Raw genomic sequence first — 21,577 nt, forward strand, 5'->3', positions numbered from 1 at the left:
AAGTAAGGCAGTTCATCAGTCAATACAAAGCTCTGCCTGAGGGACTCAGGCACAGCATGGGAAGGCACATGCACAGTGTGTACAAGGCCCTGGGTGTGAGCTACAGTTCCAACAAATGAAAACAAAAACAAAAACAAAGGAAGGAAGAAAGGAAAGAAGGGAGGGAGGGAGGAAGGAAGGAAGGAAGGAAAGAAGAGAAAAAAGAAAAAACCGTCTTTGTAAAATAACAATGAAACTATGGATACCAAATGGTCTTAATCCTAAGACATTAGACTTTCATTACCCAAGTAGTCAATATTAATTTTTTGAAAATAAAAAAGAACAGTCTTAAATAAAATTAGGACAGTGACTCCATTACTCAAGTTTAAGAAGTAAAGGGCTAAATGCTGCTATTTGTAGTATAAAAAGCAGACACATGCATCTCTGCCTGCCTCAGCCCTACTCCCACCCCAGTACCAGGCTCTCAGGTGTGCCCCATGCCAGACAGAGAGGTACTTAAGCCTCTTTTCAGTACCTTCATGTTCACTACTTAAGACAAGTGTTTTTACCTTTAAGTTCATTTTTGGTTCAACATCCAACCCACATGTAAATGCGCTGCAGTGTCCAAGTCCTTATTAAGTAAACGAGAAGCCGGATTTCCCAATGTGCTAAATACCTCTGAAAATATAAATGTCAACAAACAGTACAGAACCAAGAGATCCAGTCCAAGAGATTACCTGTGCTCCAAGATCTTTCATGTAGGGCCCAAGCTCACTGAACAAGTCATACCCTTGATGGAAGAAGGCCAGATGCGCGTACATGAAGGACAACATCTAGGGGAGAGAGAGGCTTCAGATCCACTGTAAGAAGCTTCAGAGAGCTGAGTCCACGTCGTAGGAAAGCACTTCACAAGAACCCAAAGCATCAACCCTACTTAAAACTGACTGTCTTGAAGACTTCACATATATTTGCAAATACAAAGAGAATACAATGTCTCTCTGAGAAACATCCAGGTCTGACTTCTAGACCTAAGTGAAAATTGTACAGGTAACTTAAGTAATATTCTGAGTAGCATCACTGTCTTACAAGAAATCCTTAAGTACATCATGAAATGTCTATCTGGTCCTCCCTAAGCAAAAAGGAAGTGAAAAGAGAAAAATTCCAAGTCCCCAACAATAGCAAACACCAGCCCACTGGGATCCCCAGGCCTCAGTGAGCTGCAGGGACTTTCAGTTTTTTCATTTTCCTAAAAAATATAAACCAGCGGAGTCAACATAGACTTTTCTCCTTTTAAAAAACTATTTATTTGCTTGTTCATGTGCTGTGTGTGCATGTATTCACAGGTGCCTGGGGGAGTATGGAGGTCGGAGTTCAGCCAGCAGAAATCAGTTCTCTGGAACTGGACTCAGAACACCAGGCTCATCAGCCAGTGTCTTCATCTGCTGAGCCACCTCACTGGCCCTGGAAATGTCTTTATATTTATCCCACAGATCCAAAATTGGCATTAAGGATTGACAGGGGTCCCCAGCTATGTTTTATTAGTCCACAAAAGAAAAGGCACCCTTGTTTTTATTAGTTACATTTTTACATGAGAAGTAATTATATAATTAAGTATATGCAAAGAATCTTCTAAGACCCGTTTTAGTTTTAGCAAGAATAGACATCTGTTTAATATTCTGAAAACTAAAGTAGGCCATAAGGTCGTTAACATTAAAGAATCCTCTAAAAAAAAATTTTTTTCAAAATAAAAACCAGTTAAATAACATTCAAAGATTAATGATAAAAACTCACTCATATAAAAATTACTACAGTGTTAGAAAATGGTAATAGTTACACAACTGTGTGAAGGTTTTTTTAAACCACTGAATCATAAAAAGGAGGAAATAATGATTTATAAAAATGTAAAACATATGTTCACATCAAGATACATACCCAACATATCAAGAAATAAATGATAGGCCAGGAAACAACACAGTAAGGGATCAGTGATAAGAATGCGTAAAAGACCTCAGGATTCAGTAGGAAACAATGAAGGCTCCCGAAGTAGCCAGGAAAACGTAAATGATCAGACTCTTTACTAACAAAACGCAAGTTCAACAAGGAGATCTCAGTTTCTGCCTATCATACCCCGGGGCAAGGTGAGGAGACAGGGCTCTGGTGCTCACTGCTGGCAAAGTCAGCAGAGAAATGCCTGTTCTACACACTATTGGTGAAAACAGTTGATAAGCCTTGAAATTTGGTAGTATTTTTAAAAAGTCTTTTCCACATTTTAAACCTTTGACTGGGGATGGCCACTGATCCTGACACGTGGAGTTCAAACCCCTGCCCACCACAGTGGCAGGAAGTGGAGACCCTACTTCCACAGGTTGTCCTCTGACCTCCACATGTCCACCATAGGGGACACACATAACAAAATAAGTAACCAGATAAATGTAATACCTCGTTAAGTGACATCCTGTTTATAAATGCAAATAAAGCAATAATCAAGTTTTTATTAGGATGATCACGACAATGAGATGTTTTAATGTAAAAAACATAAAGAACTGCTTAAATATCCATTAAGGATGATAAACTGTAGTATATTCAAGGCTAGCTAGTTGGGATCTGCAAATTTTACATCTGTCTGTAGATGGCTCATGAGCCAAGAATCGCTTTTAACCTTTTAGATGGATTAAATAAAAAATTTTAAAACACAAAAATTGGCCCATTGGACTTGCAAACTTTATATGCCCCAATATAGGGGAATGCCAGGGCCAAAAGAATGGGAATGGGAGGGTAGGGAAGTGGGGGGCGGATGGGGGACTTTTGGGATAACATTGGAAATGTAATTGAGGAAAATATGTAATAAAAAAAAACAGTGAAAAAAAAACACAAAAATTATTGTGAAAATTATATGAAATTCAAACTTCTGTGCTCACACATCAAATCCAGACAAGCCCAATTATCTGCTTCTGGGCAGGCAGGTCCTCAGTCCAAGGACAGGGAGAGTAAACGACAGAGGCCACCGGGCGCAGGCCCCACAGAATTTACCAGCCAGCCCTTTGTTTCCTGTTTATTCAGATGGCAGAGTTCCAGAAGCCCACCGAGGCCATGGTAAGACATACCGCCGTACCACATCTCCACTACTGCCCGTCTGGAAAACATGGCTGGGGGAGAGGCGCTTCCTGGACAAAATGAGTGCGAGGCACCAGAGGCACCAGAGGCACCAGAGGCACCAGAGGCACCAGAGGCACCAGAGGCACCAGAGGCACCAGAGGCACCAGAGGCATCAGAGGCAAGCACAGTTAGGACAGAGCAAGCCGGAGACCGGAGACCGGGCCTAAGCAGCAAGACAGCAACTGGGAAGGAGACTGCTCCAGCTAAACTGAGAGAAGTCCTCCCGAAGGCTCTAAATGAGGAAGGACACAATGTCACAGCACACCCTCCTCATGTCCTTGTCAAAGAGCAAGTAAGATCTCACTGTCACCATAGATTAAAAAGACCCAAAGAAGGGGCTGGAGAGATGGCTCAGTGGTTAAGAGAACTGGCTATTTTTCTTCTCACTGGTTCCAGCCACCATTTCCAGCTACTTTCAAAAAGTATTAGGTATCTAGACCACATGAAATATTACACTGGAATAACTGAGAGTGGAGAGCACACAGTGGGTCTGTCTTTGTGAAGCAGGCCATAGGTTAGCAGAGCAGACATTAGACAGCTATACCTTGAAGCAGATGGCACAGGAAAGAGAAATGGGAGGAGCTAAGCACACATGGACACACGGACAGTCGCAGTCAGCAGCATTCAGTAATAACTTACTGATTTCAGGATTTCTGATCTCCGTTTTGATTGAAGCACATTGATCTGAGGGAAGATGCACTTGGTTAGTCATTCACAAACGACACTAATGCAGAATACGAGATTCTAAACATGCCTGGCCTAACAATCCCAAAACAAAGGAAAACAGAGCTGGTGTTTTTCTTCTGGCTTAAGGGAGTTCTGACAAGCATACCAATGAGCGAGCACTTAGCCACACTCGCCCTCAGTGCAAACACTGGTCGGTCCTACAGATTACAGCATCCTCCTATGGGGCTGCTCTGACACCTGAGTTTGCCACACTTCCTCTTCCTCCACCCTCCTCATCTACTCAAAGATCAAGGTTCAACCACAGCCCCCATGCAAATCTTCACCATTTACCACTTTTCAACTTCTCTGGACGCCTGTTTCCCTTCTTGACTTCCTACAGTTCTTCTCCACAAAGGTACCACCGTGATTTTCAAATATAAATGAGATATTATGTCTAGTTTTAAACCCTGCAACCTCCTACCATGTCCACACGGGCCCACTGTGCAGAGAGCTGCCACCCTCTGGAGCCTGGTCTTCTGTTACTCTGCCCTGACTGTGTCCCACAGGTGCCTTTGTACTGGCTGGCTTAGGACTAGTCTTCAGTACTTGGGTCTTCAACTGACCACCACCTTCTTGTACACGTCTAACGCAGCACCTGATTCACTATCTAGTATATCAATCCTACTTACTGACAGTATTTATAACTACTCTTATTTGTTTCTCTTTGTTTGTTTGTTTGTTTGCTTGCTTGCTTGCTTGCTTGCTTAGACAGGGTTTCACCATGTAGCCTGGGTGTCCCAGAACTCACTTGGGAGACCAAGCTACTTCAAACTCACACAGATTCCCCCTGCCTCTGCCTCTGCCTCCCTAGTACTTACTTTGTGTTTTCTTCCTCTGTCTTTTCCCAAAAATTCTGAGTCCCCAACAACAGCAAATGCTAGCCCACCGGGGTCCCCAGTGTAAGCTCTGTGAAACCGGGAGCTTATCCTCGCCTAGGTTCCAGCCACAAAGCAGAGCACAGTCGCATGCCATAAGCATAAGTTAAAGTAGTGGACGTAAGTATTTTAATTATGACTGACTTATCAAAATACCAGTAAATGATGAGATTTCTCAGGGGTAGGGTTGAAGCTGGGTTGGCAGAGTGCGTGCCTACATGCTCAGAGGCCTGGATTAGATCCCCGGCACTGCCCAAACCAGGAGGCAGGGTGCATGCCTATGATTTGTCTATGATCGCAGCACTGGGAACAGAGGCAGGAGGATGGGTTCGAGGTTCTCCCTGGCTGCACAGTGGGTTGGAATAGGCGGGCCTGCCTTAACCAGGATCTTCTGCAACTGCAGAAACTCCTAACAAGCATCTTCATCCGTTCTTAACAAATAGCTTATTTACACAATATGATAACGATGCTCTTCACACCTTGTTAAGACTGCCCAGAGTACAGAACATTTTCAAATGTCCTCCTCGCTGAACTCGTGGTCTATTTTGTAAGGGGAATTTGAAACAGTCTTAAAAACAAGAACAGACCAAGAGACATCTAAATCCGACTCTCTTCCGTATCACTGGTTTCTTCTGCGTGTCTGCTTCCCAGTGTGCTCGGCTCTGAGGAGCACGGGGAACCCCTTCTCTTACCCCGCCCCCACCCCCCTCGCACAGGTTGCAGGGAGCCACTGCTCAGACCTGGGCTAATGCTTTCCTTCTGGGTTTTTCCTCTCTATTTGGAAATTTACAGAAAATAAAAATTGAAACTCAAGGAGAAGGGTAAATTCAAACACGTACAGTAGCTGAAATGCTTTACACTTCGGGTGCTTGTCACCTGTTAGTCTCTAACACAGCTACTTTTGCCAAAAACTAAAATGATCCAAGAATGCCCGTGAGACATTATTACGTAAACTCGTAGTTAGAAGGGGGTGAGCCGAGAGGCCATCGAGATGGCCTCTCAGGAAATACATAATTACTATGTTTAAGTTTGAAAATAATGGATATTTTAGCTAAACAGCATTACACATAAAATTGATAGCATTACACCATTTGCTTTAAAAAAAAAAATCATGTGCTACCTATTTTCCAACCACTGGATAAAAGCTGGAGACATTTTCTATTCTAGGAATATAGGACTCAGACTATAAACGTGTGGCATGTAAGCATGAGGACCTGAGTTCAATCCCCAGAACCCTGGTGAACAAAAGCTAGCTTGTTGGCACATGTTTAACATCTCCACTCTGGAGAAGGAAAGAGAGCAAGATCCATCCCTGGGGCTTGCCAGTTAGCTGGTCTAGCCTAGGTCCAGGCGGGAAGGAGGGAGGGAAGGAGGGAAGGAAGGAGGGGAAGGGGTGAAAGGGGGGAGGGAGGAGAGGGAGGGAGGGGAGGGGAGGGAGGGAGGAAGGGAGGAAGATATGGATAGTTATGGACATGTCCATGGCAACCAAGTTTGCCCTTTCTGTCCCCAAAGAATATGTGCATCTGTGCCCGTGTGTGCTGTATCCATCCTGCATCTGCACGCCTGGACCCTAAGAAGACGATCTCTCCCAGGGGTGCCTGTGGAGCCAGTATAGCCCTGCCACTCAGCTTTTGTCTCCAGCCTCCAAAGGGAGTCATCACTCCAAGGGTCTTTGAATTCATCTTCAAGAGAGGCAGATTCCCTAAGAACAATCCGCACCCGCCCGTGTGCTGTCTCACTGTGGACTCCCTGAGAGGCTCTGCGGCTCACGTTTAGAAGCACTGAGAAAAGTCTTTGGAAAACTGACAAAAGGATACACATGCTCACTGCTGCCAGGAGAAACTAACACCATCTAAACCCCGGGCTCGTACATCAACTAAACTGAAACGGGAAAGCTACAGAATAAAATATGGGTAAGATGTTATAACCCAATAGAAAGAAGAAATCAGAACCAAAGACATCTATAGCTATAGTGCGTGTGTGTGTGTGTGTGTGTGTGTGTGTGTGTGTGTGTGTGTGTGTGTGCGTGCGCGCGCGCGCGCGTTCACACGGGGGGGGGGAAAAAAAAAAAAGATGTACTTTATTCATTCTAGTACAATCACTCAAAGGAGCCTGCTAGAAAACCACTGCCATTAGTTGCAGGATGAGAGGAGTCGCGGTACCTGCAGGACGTAGTCAAGCGCTATGTGCCGGAAGCATTTCCGAGTGGCCGTGAGAATGTTTGCAGCCTCTTCAACCTCGTGCTGTTTGTTTCTTTGAACTTGGGCATTTTTTACTAGTGCGTTTTCCTTTTCTTCACTGACTTTTTCAAATTGTTTCTTGGCATCTTTGAATTTTCTAAGATCTCTAAAAAATAAAAATTTAGTGAAACTTTCTTCAAAATAGCCTTAGAGTTTACTGTTGCTTCCCCTAACGTGCCCGTCAGACATTGGCAGTCACCACTAACCCAGCTGAAGCATGCATCCTTCCAAAGGACACTTACCTGAGAAGTCTGGACAAAGGAAGTTCAGAGCTGGGACTTTTGAGACTTGGGAATATTTATACAGACTGTGAGTTTCTGCCTTAATCCAAAACTCAAAGATAAGAGCTCAAAAGGTTTCAGATTTGGACTATTTTAGACATTTTTTTTTCAGAGATAGGGTCTCTCTGTGTAGCCCAGGCTGTCCTAGAGCTTACTCTGTACACCAGGCTGGCCTTGAACTCACAGAGATCTATCCCCTGCTTCTGTTTCCCGAGCATTGGGATTAAAGGTGTGCACCACCACAGCCAGCACAGTTTAGATTCCTAATTTTTAGCTTATGGAACTTATCATTCTGTGTACATAATTCCTCATAAAGTGAGCCAACGTTTCATTATGTAAATCTGTATGAATCAAAATGGAAATAATGATAAAATTAATGTAACAGAAAGAATTTTCTAAAGATAAATTCAAAACATGCACATGGTTTAACTGTGATCTGTTTTTTTTTTTTTAAATACCAGTGTATATAAGACTTCCTACAGAGAAATACAGATTTGAATGGCCTTTCCCAAAAATTAAAATTCATTCAGCTTCCGGATAAACCCTAATGATCTGAGAGGTATTTTAAAACACACTTTTGCTTTTAAGAAACAATACTCAGAAGCACACCTCAGGCAACACACCTACCTAACACCTCTAGGAGGCTAGGAAAGAGGGCTGCTAGCTCCAGGCCAGCCTGGGCGACAGAGCAGGACTCTCTCTGTCTCAAAACACGTCTTAAAAAAAGGAAGCAAGAGAAACAATCTCTTGTTAGAGAAGCAAGAGAAACAATCTCTTGTTAGAAGAAATTAGTTAAAACACATAAAAGACAAAAATAAAGTCTTCAAGCACACAGGTACACACGTGTGTACAGAGCTGGTCCCAGTGAAGACAGAAGACAGGCCTTGTAACAGTCTGAAAAGATGGAGCCCTGGCTCTCTGTGTCCTCGGCCATGTAACACATCTCTGCCACTACTTCTAATAGGAAGCTGACAAAGTAAGCTGAAGACAAGCAGCTTTTAATTATAATAGATACATCTAAAAACTCTATGACTTTTTTAAACACTCCAAAGTTTTTATATGAAGTAAAGCATTATGAAGCCACTCATACGCGCTGCTCTGAGACATCTTTGTAGCATAAAGCCTAACCCATGGGCTGGGACTGTGGACTGCAGGCAGAAGAACCCTTGCTTAACACGGAAGGCTGGGAGGCAGGGGGTGTCCACTGCGGTGCTGTCTGCACAACCCCAAACCCAAAACTAACTACTCACAGCAACAGATAATGCTATTTGACCCTACTACTGTATTATAATGTCCCTTACTTATCTTTAATACTGTGCCCGAATTAACCTGATACTTGCATGAATTCTCAGCTAGAAGCCGCAGAAAAACTAGATTCTTAATGTAGAAAATCAGTTTTCCTTAACTTGGAAAGTTCGAACTTAAAATTTTTACTTCTAGTTCAATTTTATTTTGTATGTAAACAGGATACAACTCTCCCAAATTGTCACAGGTTACAACAATTTCTGTGGCTCATTTTTATCTATTACATTATCTTCTCTTCAAAGAAAATACCATATCGAGACTAGACAACAGTAAGTATTTCAACCCCCACCCTCGGGGGCTTTTAAATTACATCTGTATCTTCGGTAAGAAACCTTGTCTGGACTCTCATATACTCAAGGTGACTCTGATTCTCTCACAGACTCAGAAGAAATGAAACACACTCGACAAAGCAAACATGCCAGTATTTTCAGAAACTTGAGACCCATAATTTTCTTTTAGCATCTTCAGCCACATCCACAGCCACAGCCCCAGCCCTCCACCACTACCCAAGCCCCACCCTCACAGCAGCTGGCTGGTTATTCCTCCACCCACCATTCACCCCACCCTCTTAACTAAGGCAGACTTACTCTTTGACAAAGTTCTGAAGCTGGGCCTTAATTGATCTCTGAGTTTGGTCAAACAGAATCTAGAAAGTAAAACATAAGGTTGAATGTTAGAAAGAAAATGGAATGTAAATACCACGTTGTCTTGACAACACCCCACCCAATTCCAATGACACCTCGTTTCTTATTGAAGACCATGAAAGTGATAAATGAAATTGAAGCCAGTTTAGAGCCAATTCTACGAGCCTCAAAAATAACTTGCTTTTCTTCACTACAGAAAAGCAACCAATTTCAATTCCTCTTCAGATTTTGGAAGCCAGCCCACAGCAACGCAAACCCCTCTTTCTCCTCTTTCTCCATGCCAGCTGAGAACAGCAGCAGCTCTGCCTGACCCAGCCAGGAGTTTCCACTGGGAAGACTTGGGACCAGAAACAATGGCTGAATTGAGTTCCAGTCAGCATTACACAGTCCTGTCGGTCAAAGCACAGCTTTGAGCAGAGAGAACAAAATCCCAGTCCTCAAAACAGAGCTCTGTCCAGGTGTTACGGTGCCCCGGGCCCAATGCTGATGCCTCCCTATAGAAATTCCAAGTACTTTCAGAATTGGCAGAATGACTTCAAATTCTGGATTTGAAATAGAGTGAGAAGAACAGAGACTGGAGAAACAATACACAAAACAGTCAAGAAAAACTTACAAATAATTCTAATTAAAATACTGCATCTGCCCAATTTGCTTCCAGAAAAAAAAAATCTTTTTTTCTTGTATCCTAGTAAGCCCAACATAAGCAAAAGAAACTATAGAAATCAAAATGGAACTAAATAGAAAATTGATAAAGACAAAAATCAATAAAACCAAAGCATGGTTTTTTTGAGATTATAAATATGGTAAATGCGGAGCAAAGGCTATGACCAGAAAATAAAAAGGGAGCAGTCCCCACAAGGCAACTTCCACAAGACTGCTCAGGAAAATGTCCCTAAAGAGAAGGCCAGGTCACTGCAGGTCGCTGGAGTGACTTGATGCCGTCAGTTAAAATTATCTGACTAGTAGCTGCTGCCCTGAGAACCCAGGCTCTGCTGGGAACCACATGGCACCAGTCAGCTTTCCAGGGAAGGGATGCTAGGATGGAGCCTGCAAGGTGGGCACTGTAAAGGAGGTGGCTCACCAGCCCACTGTCTCTTTAAGACACAGTTCTCATTCAGTGCCATGCCTATGATGCTCTTGTGGAGGCTCAAAAAATCTTTTTATTCTGTCTGAAGGATGAAGACTTACATGAACACATCTATCTAGCCAAAGCAGTAAAGGGAAATAAAAAGCCACAAGTGTTGGCTATTTAGGAGGCAGGCTATGGCCTTACCATAGGCAGCTATTGAAAGGATAATGTGTGTTGTCGGGAAATAAGTATAAGCCTAGAGAACACTCAACAGGAAAAGAAGCACATTTGTTTTTGAAACACAAAATCTACCAAAGCCCACTAGAAAGGAATCAGTAGCTAGCGACTTAGGAAATAAAACTTGTGATTTAAAACCCCCATTTCTTGTAAGGTAAAGGTGGTCTTGGATGGCGCTTAGCAATCCAATCCAACAGCAACTGCTGCTATTTATCCATAAGAAGGCCTTGGGCTCACAGAAACACCAGAGAGATAAGTTTCTACAGCAGCTGGACTCACAGCTGCTGACAATGGTGAATGCCCGTCACCGTGGAACATCTCACAATGCACACAAACAGATGAAGCTCGGCGCACTTGGCTACCTAGGTAAGTGAATCCTAGTCACAGCACCTCACGAGCTCTGATTTACATGACCTTTAGGAAAAAGCAAAGTTACAGGTATAGAGAAGAGATCAGCAGTTTCCCTGGAGATGAGAGAGGGCAGCTGGCAGGAGGAAGGACACTGCAAAGGTGTGCTGGGGAGGGGCTGACAGATGCTGCCTTATCTTGACTTTAGCGGCAGGACAGGATCTCTAAAGCTCCACGCCACAAGAGGTCAGTTTTCATACATGTAAATTACCAACTCAGTGCACTTTCTTTAAGTGCAAAAGATGACATTGCACCAAAAAAAAATAAAATAAAGGAAAGGCAACTTAAAACTATTCCATTTACACCGATCTTAGCCAAAAGGCCCAGAAGTGCTGCCCCCAACAATTTTAAAGAACACACACACCAAGTATGGAACACAACTGCAGCTCACACATGCTGGTAGAGACAGGTGTGATCAGCTTTGGAAAACTGTCCCCAAGTTTTGAAGTTTTGTTCTCTTTAATGATAGTTAGATTTTAAGGAATGTAATATTGAAAAGAAATTTTAATATTGAAAATGAACATTTATATTTGATAAAATTATATTTTCTTTATTTTTTTCTTAGCATACAACTCCTTCATTATGCAAGTAGTACAATTTCACATGCCATCCTAGAAATGAGCTCACTACCCCTAGACATTTCTACATACACAAATGTTATCCACAGATGTATATATATTAAATATGTATGCATGTATGTGTTTAGCCAGTAACTGTATCAATAATAGCCAAAACTAAAAAAAAAAAAAAAAAAAAAAATTCTAGGATTAGGTTCTCAGGTTCAGTCCCTGTAAGTCTCCTTGAAGGCTATACTCCAGAGCAACAGTTATTAAAAAAAAAAAAAAAAAAAAAAAAAAAAAAAAAAAAAAAAAAAAAAAAACCACAATGGCCCACTGTGGTAAGCAAAATAGGGCCACAATTTTTTTAAAGTATTTTTCCTTTTGAGACAGGGTCTCGCCATGTAGCTCCAGTGTCCTGGAACTTGTATGTCGAGCAAGTTTGCTTTCAAATCAGAGCTCTGCCGGCCTCTGCCTCCCGAGTGCCGGCATTAGAGGGGCGTACCACCACAGCAGGCGCATTCTATTTTTTTTTTTCTTTCCTGAGATCTGATGCCCAGGCTGGCCTCCAACTGGATTACAACACCCCAGCCCCCTGGGTCACCCAGGTAGCTCTGACTAAAAGGCCACAGTAAGTACTTCACCTAGAACATCCACAAACTCTTTGGCAATCCTTGCTTCAAAAACAGACCCTCATTCTTTTCTCAGGTGGGAGCTGTCGCCTGCTTCTTCTAAACAGTCATATAGACTTGACAGTGTGACCTCTGGGACTGGGTCACAGCAGGCACTGACATTTCCTTTGCCCTTGTCTTGGGTCACATTTGGAGAGTAACAGACTCTTGTCATTAGGACACTCATGCAGTCCTGCAAAGAAGGTCCTTGGAAGACAGCAGTGGCAGCACACGACTTTGATACCAGCCCTCAGGACTCAGATCGGATCTCTGGGAGGTCCATGTGAGCCTGGCCTACAGAGTGAGTTCCAGAGCATCCAGCATACACTGAGAAACTGTATTGAAAAAACAAAAAGAGGCATAGGAGGGAGTGGGAGGGGTTCTAGGTAAAGAACTTACGCCTCTGGCTAAGAGGGATATGATTAAAACCCCTTAGACATGGACCCATCGGCCCATGTGAGGACCTGAATTTAAAGGCCCAGCCCCAATACATATGCAGTATCCAGTGAAAGACATCAAGACATCAAGCCAGAGCCACCCAGTGACATCTCCCAAACTCCTAACTCAGAGAACTATAAGGTAACAGATGCTTGTTATCTTAATCCTTAAGTTCAGGGCTAACTGAAATACAGTGATGGATAATATAGTCATTGGGCTGGAGAGATGGCTCAGTGATTAAGAGCACCGACTGCTCTTCCAGAAGTACTGAGTTCAATTCCCAGCAATCACATGGTGGCTCACAACCATCTGTAATGGGATCTGATGCCCTCTTCTGGTGTGTCTAAAGAGCTACAGTGTACTCATATAAATAAAATATATCTTTATAAAAAAAGATAATATAGTCATCAACAAGTGAGTGCTATATGAGTGGTGGCGCACTCATACAATGCAATGTCACTAAGCAATAACATGAAGCCAAGCATTACACACACAATATGACCGCGTCTCAAAATAACTGAGTGAAACATACTAGACGTCCAAAATCAACCAGACTGCAGACCAAGAACTGACTAGGAATGAGGGCTGAGGACAGAGATGGAATTACAAAGACGCCAAAGAAAACTATGGGGCACAGAATACAGCAAAGCTTACCACAATCTGTAATGGTGCAGTATGTATCCTATTCCCTGGAAGAGTGAGTGTATACCAGAGGAAAACTGTATTCTGAAACTGGAACTTTTCATCCACACCCTCTAAAACACTGCACTCCCAAAATAAAAATGTATACGCATTTGATTAGCAGTATTTTAAGAAAGTCATTAGTCTCACTGTATCTTTCTGAAACATGTCATCATATGTAGTCCAGGCTGGTTGGAGGGAGATTTACTATGTGGCCCAGGCTGCCTTCAAGCATGTAGTCTTCCTGCCTCAGCCTCCCAGGCATGCACCACCGCATGTGGCTAGCCTAGGGATTTGTATTTCATCCTTCACAGTGAGGCTGCTAACACATGAACAACTAAATACAAGCTGTCTCCTCTGCCGATGTCAAGGCACACACTATCCAACAACAAACTTTCCCAATGGTTAACTGCTGGACAGATCAGTCTCCGTTAGTTGGCTAGAGGTCCATCTCAATTCCTAGTCACTGATCTATACCTGTCTTAGTCAGGGTTTCTATTCCTGCACAAACATCATGACCAAGAAACAAGTTGGGGAGGGAAGGGTTTATTTGGCTTACACTTCCATACTGCTGTTCATCACCAAGGAAGTCAGGACTGGAACTCAAGCAGGTCAGGAAGCAGGAGCTGATGCAGAGGCCATGGAGGGATGTTCTTTACTGGCTTGCTTCCCCTGGCTTGCTCAGCCTGCTTTCTTATAGAACCAAGACTACCAGCCCAGAGATGGTCCCACCCACAAGGGGCCTTTCCCCCTTGATCACTAATTGAGAAAATGCCTTACAGTTGGATCTCATGGAGGCATTTCCTCAACTGAAGCTCCTTTCTCTGTGATAACTCCAGCTGTGTCAAGTTGACAGTACAATACCCTACTTAGGTATACATTTCTTGTTATACGCTAAAAGTAAACAGTGACAATAGCCATCAAGAGAAAACTAAGGCTTGCTTCCATTTCTAGAAATTTAACACTGCTGCTGTGAGCAACCATGTACAACAAATAACCACCAAAAGTTTTCTACTAGTTATAGATCAGTCTCACGGAACTACAGGACAGAAGACAGGACTTGGGAGCCAGTGCTCCCATTCAAGCTGTTTCCCCTTTGGGCAGGGGCCTCATTAAAACAACATTCTCTCTGCTGTACTCAAGGAAAGATGAAAGCTGAGATATACATCGAAGATGGCAGACAAACCACTTCAGAAAGTCAGCAGGGAAACAAAGACAGACAAGAAGACAAGCCCGCTACAGATCCACAGGTAGCACCAGCCCTGCTTCCAGTCCAAGCCATGACTTAGGGGCCACTGACTGAGACAATGTGTTGTAAAATCTTTATGATTCCTATTATCCAGGGATCACACTGTTCCTACCTGATGACTGTAGAGGACATAAAGGCATTATTGCTCTTTGCAGAATTGAGTAAGGGGCAAAGTTATGGCTTCTGACCCTGTAGGATCACTGAATCTTTTGAGCAATCTCATTAGGACCTTAATAAAGAACTAAGATAATCAGTAGGCTCTTCTTTGTAGCCCTCAGTAGTTAACAGTCCTGTGAGTTACTGTTATTCTTGTGATAAAGTAACTGACAAAGTCAGCTTAAAGAGAATTTATTCTGACTCCATCCCAGCAGGAGAGGGATGGTGGTGGGAGAGGACATAGCTGTGGCAGCAGGAACGGGAGACAGTTGGTCACAGTGCAGCTGCAGTCAGGAAGCAGAAAGACATAAACCGTGGGTGGCACTCAGCTCCATCTCTCCTCTTCCCCGTGCATCATTCCTAGCCCCCAGCCCATGGGTGGTGCTGTCCACACTCACGGTGGCTCATCACTCCTTAAACCATCCTTACATCCACACAGGAGTGCCTCCTAAGTGACTATAGATCCCGTGAACGACACCCAAGCACATCACTTTAACCATAATGTGCCACCCCTAGCTTTCTAATTCATCCAACTTCCAAAGTCCCCTCAGAGTTACTGCTCTGATCCAGCACTGCTCGAAAGCCCAGTGCCACTCATAAGACTCATGTCTTAACTTTGAGGCATAAAATAACAATAAATAAGTTAACTATTTCTAATATGTAATAAGACGAATAGGTGTTCTCACTCTAAAATGGAGACACTGGGGACCTGGCAAGGATCAGACAAAAGCCCAGTTGTGGAAACATAAAATTCTGCAGCCACACATCCAACATCTCAGGCTCTTGGCAGCTTTCAGGCTCAAATGGCCTTGGGTAGCTCCTTCGGCTCTCTCTCTCTCAGCTTGGCACCATCTGGTCCCTGCAACTTTCTTCTACTGTTATACCGGAGTACTGGCATCTCCAGCCTCTGGGGTCTCCACTGTAACTTAGGGTTCATTTTCAAAAGGACTTCCTTGCATGGACTCCAACCTTGCTTCAGCAGTTTCTAGAACTTTGCAAGGTGTCACAACCCAAAAATTGGCACCATATGGACAGTGCTGGCAGGCTCTGATGTAGTCAGGTGCCCTCTACCACATCTGGACCTCTCTGGACCTCGGTGGCTGGACATGGAGAAACAAACACTTGCCTAGAAGGTTGTTTCCACACAAGGAAACCCTTCCCGGGTGTTCTCATTCTTTCTCCTTTTCACATGCTGTATAGAGCCTTTCACAGTAGGGTCTCACTAAGACTCTCCATCTATTATCCCAGCAGACACCCTAAAGGGTGCTCATCTCTCTAACAGTCATGGGGCTTTCTCCACGCTCTGCTTGTCCAGGACTGTAAATCTGCCACACTCCTCACCAAAGTCCATGTTTTTCACACTCTTCAATTCTACATGTGGCTTCTCATTGTACATTAGAGCAGAGCAATAAGCCGTAACCATGACGCAGCCTGAATGTTGTGCTGCCTTGAAATGTCTGCCTCCAATATGGTTAGTGCCCTGCTCTTTAGCTCGTCTCACTTCTCAGGGCACAGAGGATAGACTGCTTTCCAGAATGCAACACGAGAATGGGTTCTAGCTCAATTCCCAAGACTCCTGAAGAGGGGCTGGGGGAGTCCATATTCAAGTTAGCATGGGCAGAAGATGTGGAAAAAGTGGAGTAAATAAACATTGGTTTACCTATTGAAACTTGTAATTCTCTGCACTCTTGTGAGCAGTCTACAATGTCCACAATCCTAGCAGTATTCTGAAGGGCCCAAGTGCTCCTACACCCTCCTGCAAACCAGTTCTAAACCTACCAAGCACTTGACCAGATTTATCACAGCATCAGTCTGGCTTCTCAGAACCAGTTTTCTGTCTTAGCTTTTCTCATCACTCTGACTAAGGTGACCTAGGAAGGAAGGGTTTACATTCTGCCACAGCGGGAGGCAAGCCACAGCAAAGAGAGTGGCTCTCACACGTGGCAGGGGTGTGAGACACATTTGTTATTATAAAGTGGAGGATGGATGCTGGTACTCAGTTTGCATTTGCCACTTTATTCTGTCCCAGGGAGAGTTGCACCTACATTCAGGATGCACCTCCTTCCTTGGTCAGACTCTCCGACAAATTTGACTCAGAATCCAATCAACTGCCAATGAAGATTCACTAGTACAAGTCTCAACAAACTAACAGGTGTTTATTTGTTCTCCATCTCTGCCCATGCTAATCTGTCCACAGACCTTTTTGTCCCTCTTCAGGCAATGGTTTTCTACTGGGTTAGGTATTAAAATCAAATTGTTAGCAGAATGGTGGCACACACCAAAAATTCCAGCACCTGAAAGGCTGAGACAGAAAGGCCAGGAGTTCTAGGCCAGCCTGATCTGCCTGACATCTCAAACGTCCTAGAAATGCAGAGTCACGGCAGATAGCAGCACACCTGTGAGCCCGGCTGTGAACAGGAAGCAGAAGCAGAAGATCACAAAGGCAAGGCAGTCTGGGAATGTAGTGAGCTGAGCCAACCTGGACTATCTGAGACCCTGTCAGGAAAAGAGGGAAGGGAAAGGGAGATTAGAGGGGAAAGGAAGGAGGAAAGAGGAAAAGGAAAGGCAAGGGAGTGAAGAAGGGAGGAGAGAGGCCGGGAGGAAGGGAAAATGGGGCAGGAGAAAGGATCAAAATCCACATTTACTAAAGTCTTCAAGTAGCTTGTTTCTACAGTTACATTAAACTGCAGATAAGGATGGCCTGAGGTGATTGACAGAAAATAAAAAAAGGAAAGACAGATAGACCAGCTACACATTTCTGGATTCCTCATCCTTCCTACCAAAGATTCTGACCTTAATTAGGTCGGTTTGCAAGTCTGACTACACTGAGAGGAATCTGCCAACAGCAGCCTAATCACTGACTCATGTCCACTCACTCAGAAAGTAGCCTCTGGTGGGTTTCACAGCTCCAGAAAGAGGTAGACAACTGAGCGGTCCATAAGAGCATAAGTCAGCACACTTCCTCTGTAAAGGCTATACAGGAAGGAGTGGTTTACTCATTCAATACGCGCTGACCATCACAATCATGCAACTTTGTCAGGAATACAAGACTCAAAGACATGAGTAAAATAAATTAAAAAGAAAAGCAAGGGACTAGATTTGGCCTGTGAGCCATAGTGGACTCTAAGAGTGACTTTCAAACTGGCTGCTGGCCTCTCTGATAACACAGATCTGGAACTGGGGCTGAGGCCCTGCAGGTCCAACAGTTCACAGGTGATGCTGATGTTACTGGGCCAGGGACCACTAGTTACAAAGCAGAATCTCTGACATACATATGAACTCAGAGACTGTTGGCAGCACGCACACACCTACACAGGTCCAAGCCAGATGGGATTCCAGTGCTAAATAAGAGGGGGAAGTAGACACAAGCTCCCCTTGCTAACCAAGAAGCTACCTCCAACTGACAACCACTTGCAAAGAAAAAATTCGTTTTCTCCAATGGAGTCTCACCAAGTATACAAACCTTACTTGTGCAAGCCCCATGCCCAGCAGTTAAGGGCCAACACAAAACAAACTCATTGGTATTTCTGTAGATTTTTCAATCTCGGGGATTTTTTTACCTTAGTGGTTTTCTGCTCATTTATTTTATGGTTTCTAAGTGTGTGTGTGTGTGTGTGTGTGTGTATGCACATGCACTTGTGCTTCTTTAATTTATATACTGGTTTGTTGTTTGTCTTTGCCTTTTTGTTTTCTAAAGAGAGAAAGAGAAGGTGTGGGGTTGGAAAGTGGAGAGGTGGGGATCTGGGAAGAGATGAGGGGGAGGAGCCATGATCAGAATATACTGTATGGGAAAAAAATATTTCCAATTTAAAGTATAAAAAAATTAAATTAAAAAAAAAAGAATCAGGATCTCAAATTTCACTAGTCATTCTCAGAATCACCTACGGTCCTTTAAAGTGACTGACGGTAAGAGTTCTGCTATGGGTGTCATAAATGAATGTAGGACAGTTTACTACAGGAAGTTTCCCAACATACATACAACTTAACTCCATATATTAGAGTTTAAAACTGTGGTCAGCTGTGTACCGACAGCCAACAATTCTCCCATGTCTGCAGAAGCATGTCACTGTACAACCGAGAGTTAGACTTAATCTCCTTATCTTGAATTTGACCTGACTGTGAATCTTGCTGTTTGATCAGAAGATTGTAGCCCAAGGGGAAGCAACTCGACTTCTAGACTGTGGTCTTAAGAAATAAGAGGTGCTAGACACCCAGCCAACTCCAGCCGACCTTAGCACCAGACAAGTTGACCCTCTAGTCACCCAGTACCCAGCCAGACCAGGAACAGAGGCAAGCTGGCCACCTCACATCCTGCCCAATAAACACGAGTATGCATTCGAAGTTGCCAAGTACTGGAGAGGATGTCAGATACTGTCAGCCACACACAAGACACTGACAGTTATGTTCTATAAAAATTTTAAAAGCTAGCCAGGCAGTGGTGGCGCATGCCTTTAATCCTAGCACTGGTGGGAGGCAGAGGCAGGCAGATTTCTGAGTTCAAGGCCAGCCTGGTCTACAGAGTGAGTTCCAAGATTGCCAGAGCTATACAGAGAAACCCTGACCAAAAAAAAAAAGTTGTAAACCACTTGATACAACTGTGGTTTCCAGCTGCTGGGCTCTATTTAGAAGCTATGAGATGACCTCCTCTGCTAACTTTCAAAGTTAAAAGAACAGTTCTTCTTTTGCCAAAGCTACAGACCTCATCCCTTTTTGTCTCCATTCTGAATTATCTAAAACTATCGAGGCTCTTGGTCCTAACTCAGGACTACTGCTTGTCATTATTTCTCGAATTCTCTCTAACAGGGAAGTGTGCAAGCGGTACAGTTCTGTACGGTAAACTCATCTTCAAGCCAGCTGTTGCTTCTTGGCATTTTTAACTGGCTTGTGGTGATAGCTAATCAAAGCCTCTCCTGACAAAATTTCTCCTTTCTTATTTTTAGTTATTGAAAAATTTATGTATGCAAATGGAACTAAATACACATATTTAATATTTTCAGAAAGTATAGTTCTAGAGACTCAAAATCTTTCTTGAAAAATCTACTTTCTAGTTATACATGTAACACTAAAGTGAGCTAATACTTTGCTTTATTCACTAATTAATTTTATATATCGATATAATTTATTTAAATTATAATACACAGTATGCACAGCCACACAAAAACTATCGCCAACCTGTAAACCTTACAGCACGCATTCGTGCGTCTCATTGCTAAGCAGAGCTATCTCACCACTGACTCTGCACACTGAACAACTTCTTGTTGATTACACCCAAAAGACAAATACAGTAGTTCAAAGTTATCTCCCTCAACCTAACAAAAAGCTATTAAATAGGTCAATGGTAATAATGGCTCATCATACTTAAATCCAAGTGATTATTTCCTATGAAAAAGACATATATGTAGATAGACACATATACGCTAAGCTTCTGCAACATAAGATAAGAAACACCCTCCTTCAGGAGACTGGACACGCCAGAGCAAGCAACCGCTTACGTGATTCCTACTACAAGCTAAAGCTGAAATAACTCTTAGGACTGCAGAAATTACACTATAAAATCAGACTATGATATGACAATGTTTTCAGGGCCTAGAGAAATGGCTGGGTGGTTAAGAGCACTGGCTGCCTCTCCAGAGGACCCAGGCTTGATTCCCAACACCCACACAGTGATTTACAACCATCTGTAACTCCAGTTCTAGGGAAGTCTGATGCCTTCTTCTGACCTTTCTAAGTACCAGGCATGCACATACATGGAGGCAAAACACTCATACACAAAATACACATACAAATAAATACATCTATTTTCCCCCTTTCCAAATGCATCTATTTTTAAGACAGAAGATTGTCCGTGCCAGTTTTTGAAAAAGCTAGCTACAGCTACAATAAATACTGATATATAACTTCAGCTGCAATATAACCCGCCCAACCCTCTCCCCATCCCTCAAAAATGACACAGACTCAAAGTGGGAAAATAACTTTAATGGGTATTATTTTATGATATTAAGCTTATTATGGGGGATAGAGTATCATTTTATAGTGGTGTAGCCATTGGTAAACTATCCATAAAATGAATAAACTGTCCAGTAAATAACCCTCTACCCACAGCTCAAACAAGCAGTGATAATGAAACTCCGTGGAGAAAGATTTATTATACTAGAATTGGAAATAAAGCAAACTCACTTTCCTTCCCCACCATCCACACATATGGAGCATTTTATATCCACCGCAATATCAAACCAATCAGGTCCTCAAGTGAGTCAGCTCCTAAGACTGGTGCTTGAGTTGCCACCAGGCCCAGCACCCTACTCACACATACTTACTGTGTGGAAATTGATCATTTCCTGAAGACTGTCAGAAAACTTGGTCAAACTTGTCTGTGAAAAAGAAACCAAAGGAAAAGCAAATCATTTACCAGCTACTAAAATCCGTCACAAAAATGTTACGGTCACATTTCTGACAGAGGAATCAAACTGTCCTGTAAACAGAAACATTTACTTGCAAGGACAATCTTACTGGCTCACTGGACATGCCCTGCAGCAGCCATGCCTACTACAAGTCTACATGTGACAACAGGCAGAGGCCTGGAAAACCAAAGACTTAGCCCTGGCCCATTCACAGTGTGCATTACCCTAAAGGTTTGAAAGCATCAATAGTGTGCCCTGCGAGCAACAATGGGTCAAATAATTACCAAAACATACCTGCTACTTCACTATATAGTTTTCATCATGGAAAAAAAAATCAGTAACACTACAGAATATTGAAAGGGATCCAGCCGGGCGTGGTGGCGCATGCCTTTAATCCCAGCACTTGGGAGGCAGAGGTAGGCGGATTTCTGAGTTCGAGGCCAGCCTGGTCTACAGAGTGAGTTCCAGGACAGCCAGGGCTACACAGAGAAACCCTGTCTCAAA

The 21,577-nt window shown here is 43.3% G+C and overlaps 1 protein-coding gene across 9 annotated transcripts in view; it reads right to left on the reverse strand.

Annotated features, from left to right (window-relative positions):
• The window catches only part of Acap2 (ArfGAP with coiled-coil, ankyrin repeat and PH domains 2), a 105,847-nt gene that overhangs the window by 36,350 nt on the left and 47,920 nt on the right, over nt 1-21,577 (reverse strand). For all 9 annotated transcript variants that reach the window (XR_003835141.1, XR_003835142.1, XM_029470651.1 and 6 more), the window contains exons 4-8: nt 20,990-21,043; nt 9,150-9,208; nt 6,899-7,082; nt 3,775-3,819; nt 717-812 (exon numbers count right to left, since the gene is read on the reverse strand). Coding sequence is in view for 7 of the 9 variants with exons in the window: in XM_029470651.1 (XP_029326511.1) it covers nt 717-812; nt 3,775-3,819; nt 6,899-7,082; nt 9,150-9,208; nt 20,990-21,043 (438 nt within the window). In the remaining 2 variants the exon portion in view is untranslated. The remainder of the gene's footprint in view (nt 1-716; nt 813-3,774; nt 3,820-6,898; nt 7,083-9,149; nt 9,209-20,989; nt 21,044-21,577) is intronic.

The sequence above is a fragment of the Mus caroli genome, chromosome 16, assembly GCF_900094665.2.
Source record: "Mus caroli chromosome 16, CAROLI_EIJ_v1.1, whole genome shotgun sequence".
In the NCBI taxonomy this organism is placed as follows: domain Eukaryota; kingdom Metazoa; phylum Chordata; class Mammalia; order Rodentia; family Muridae; genus Mus; species Mus caroli.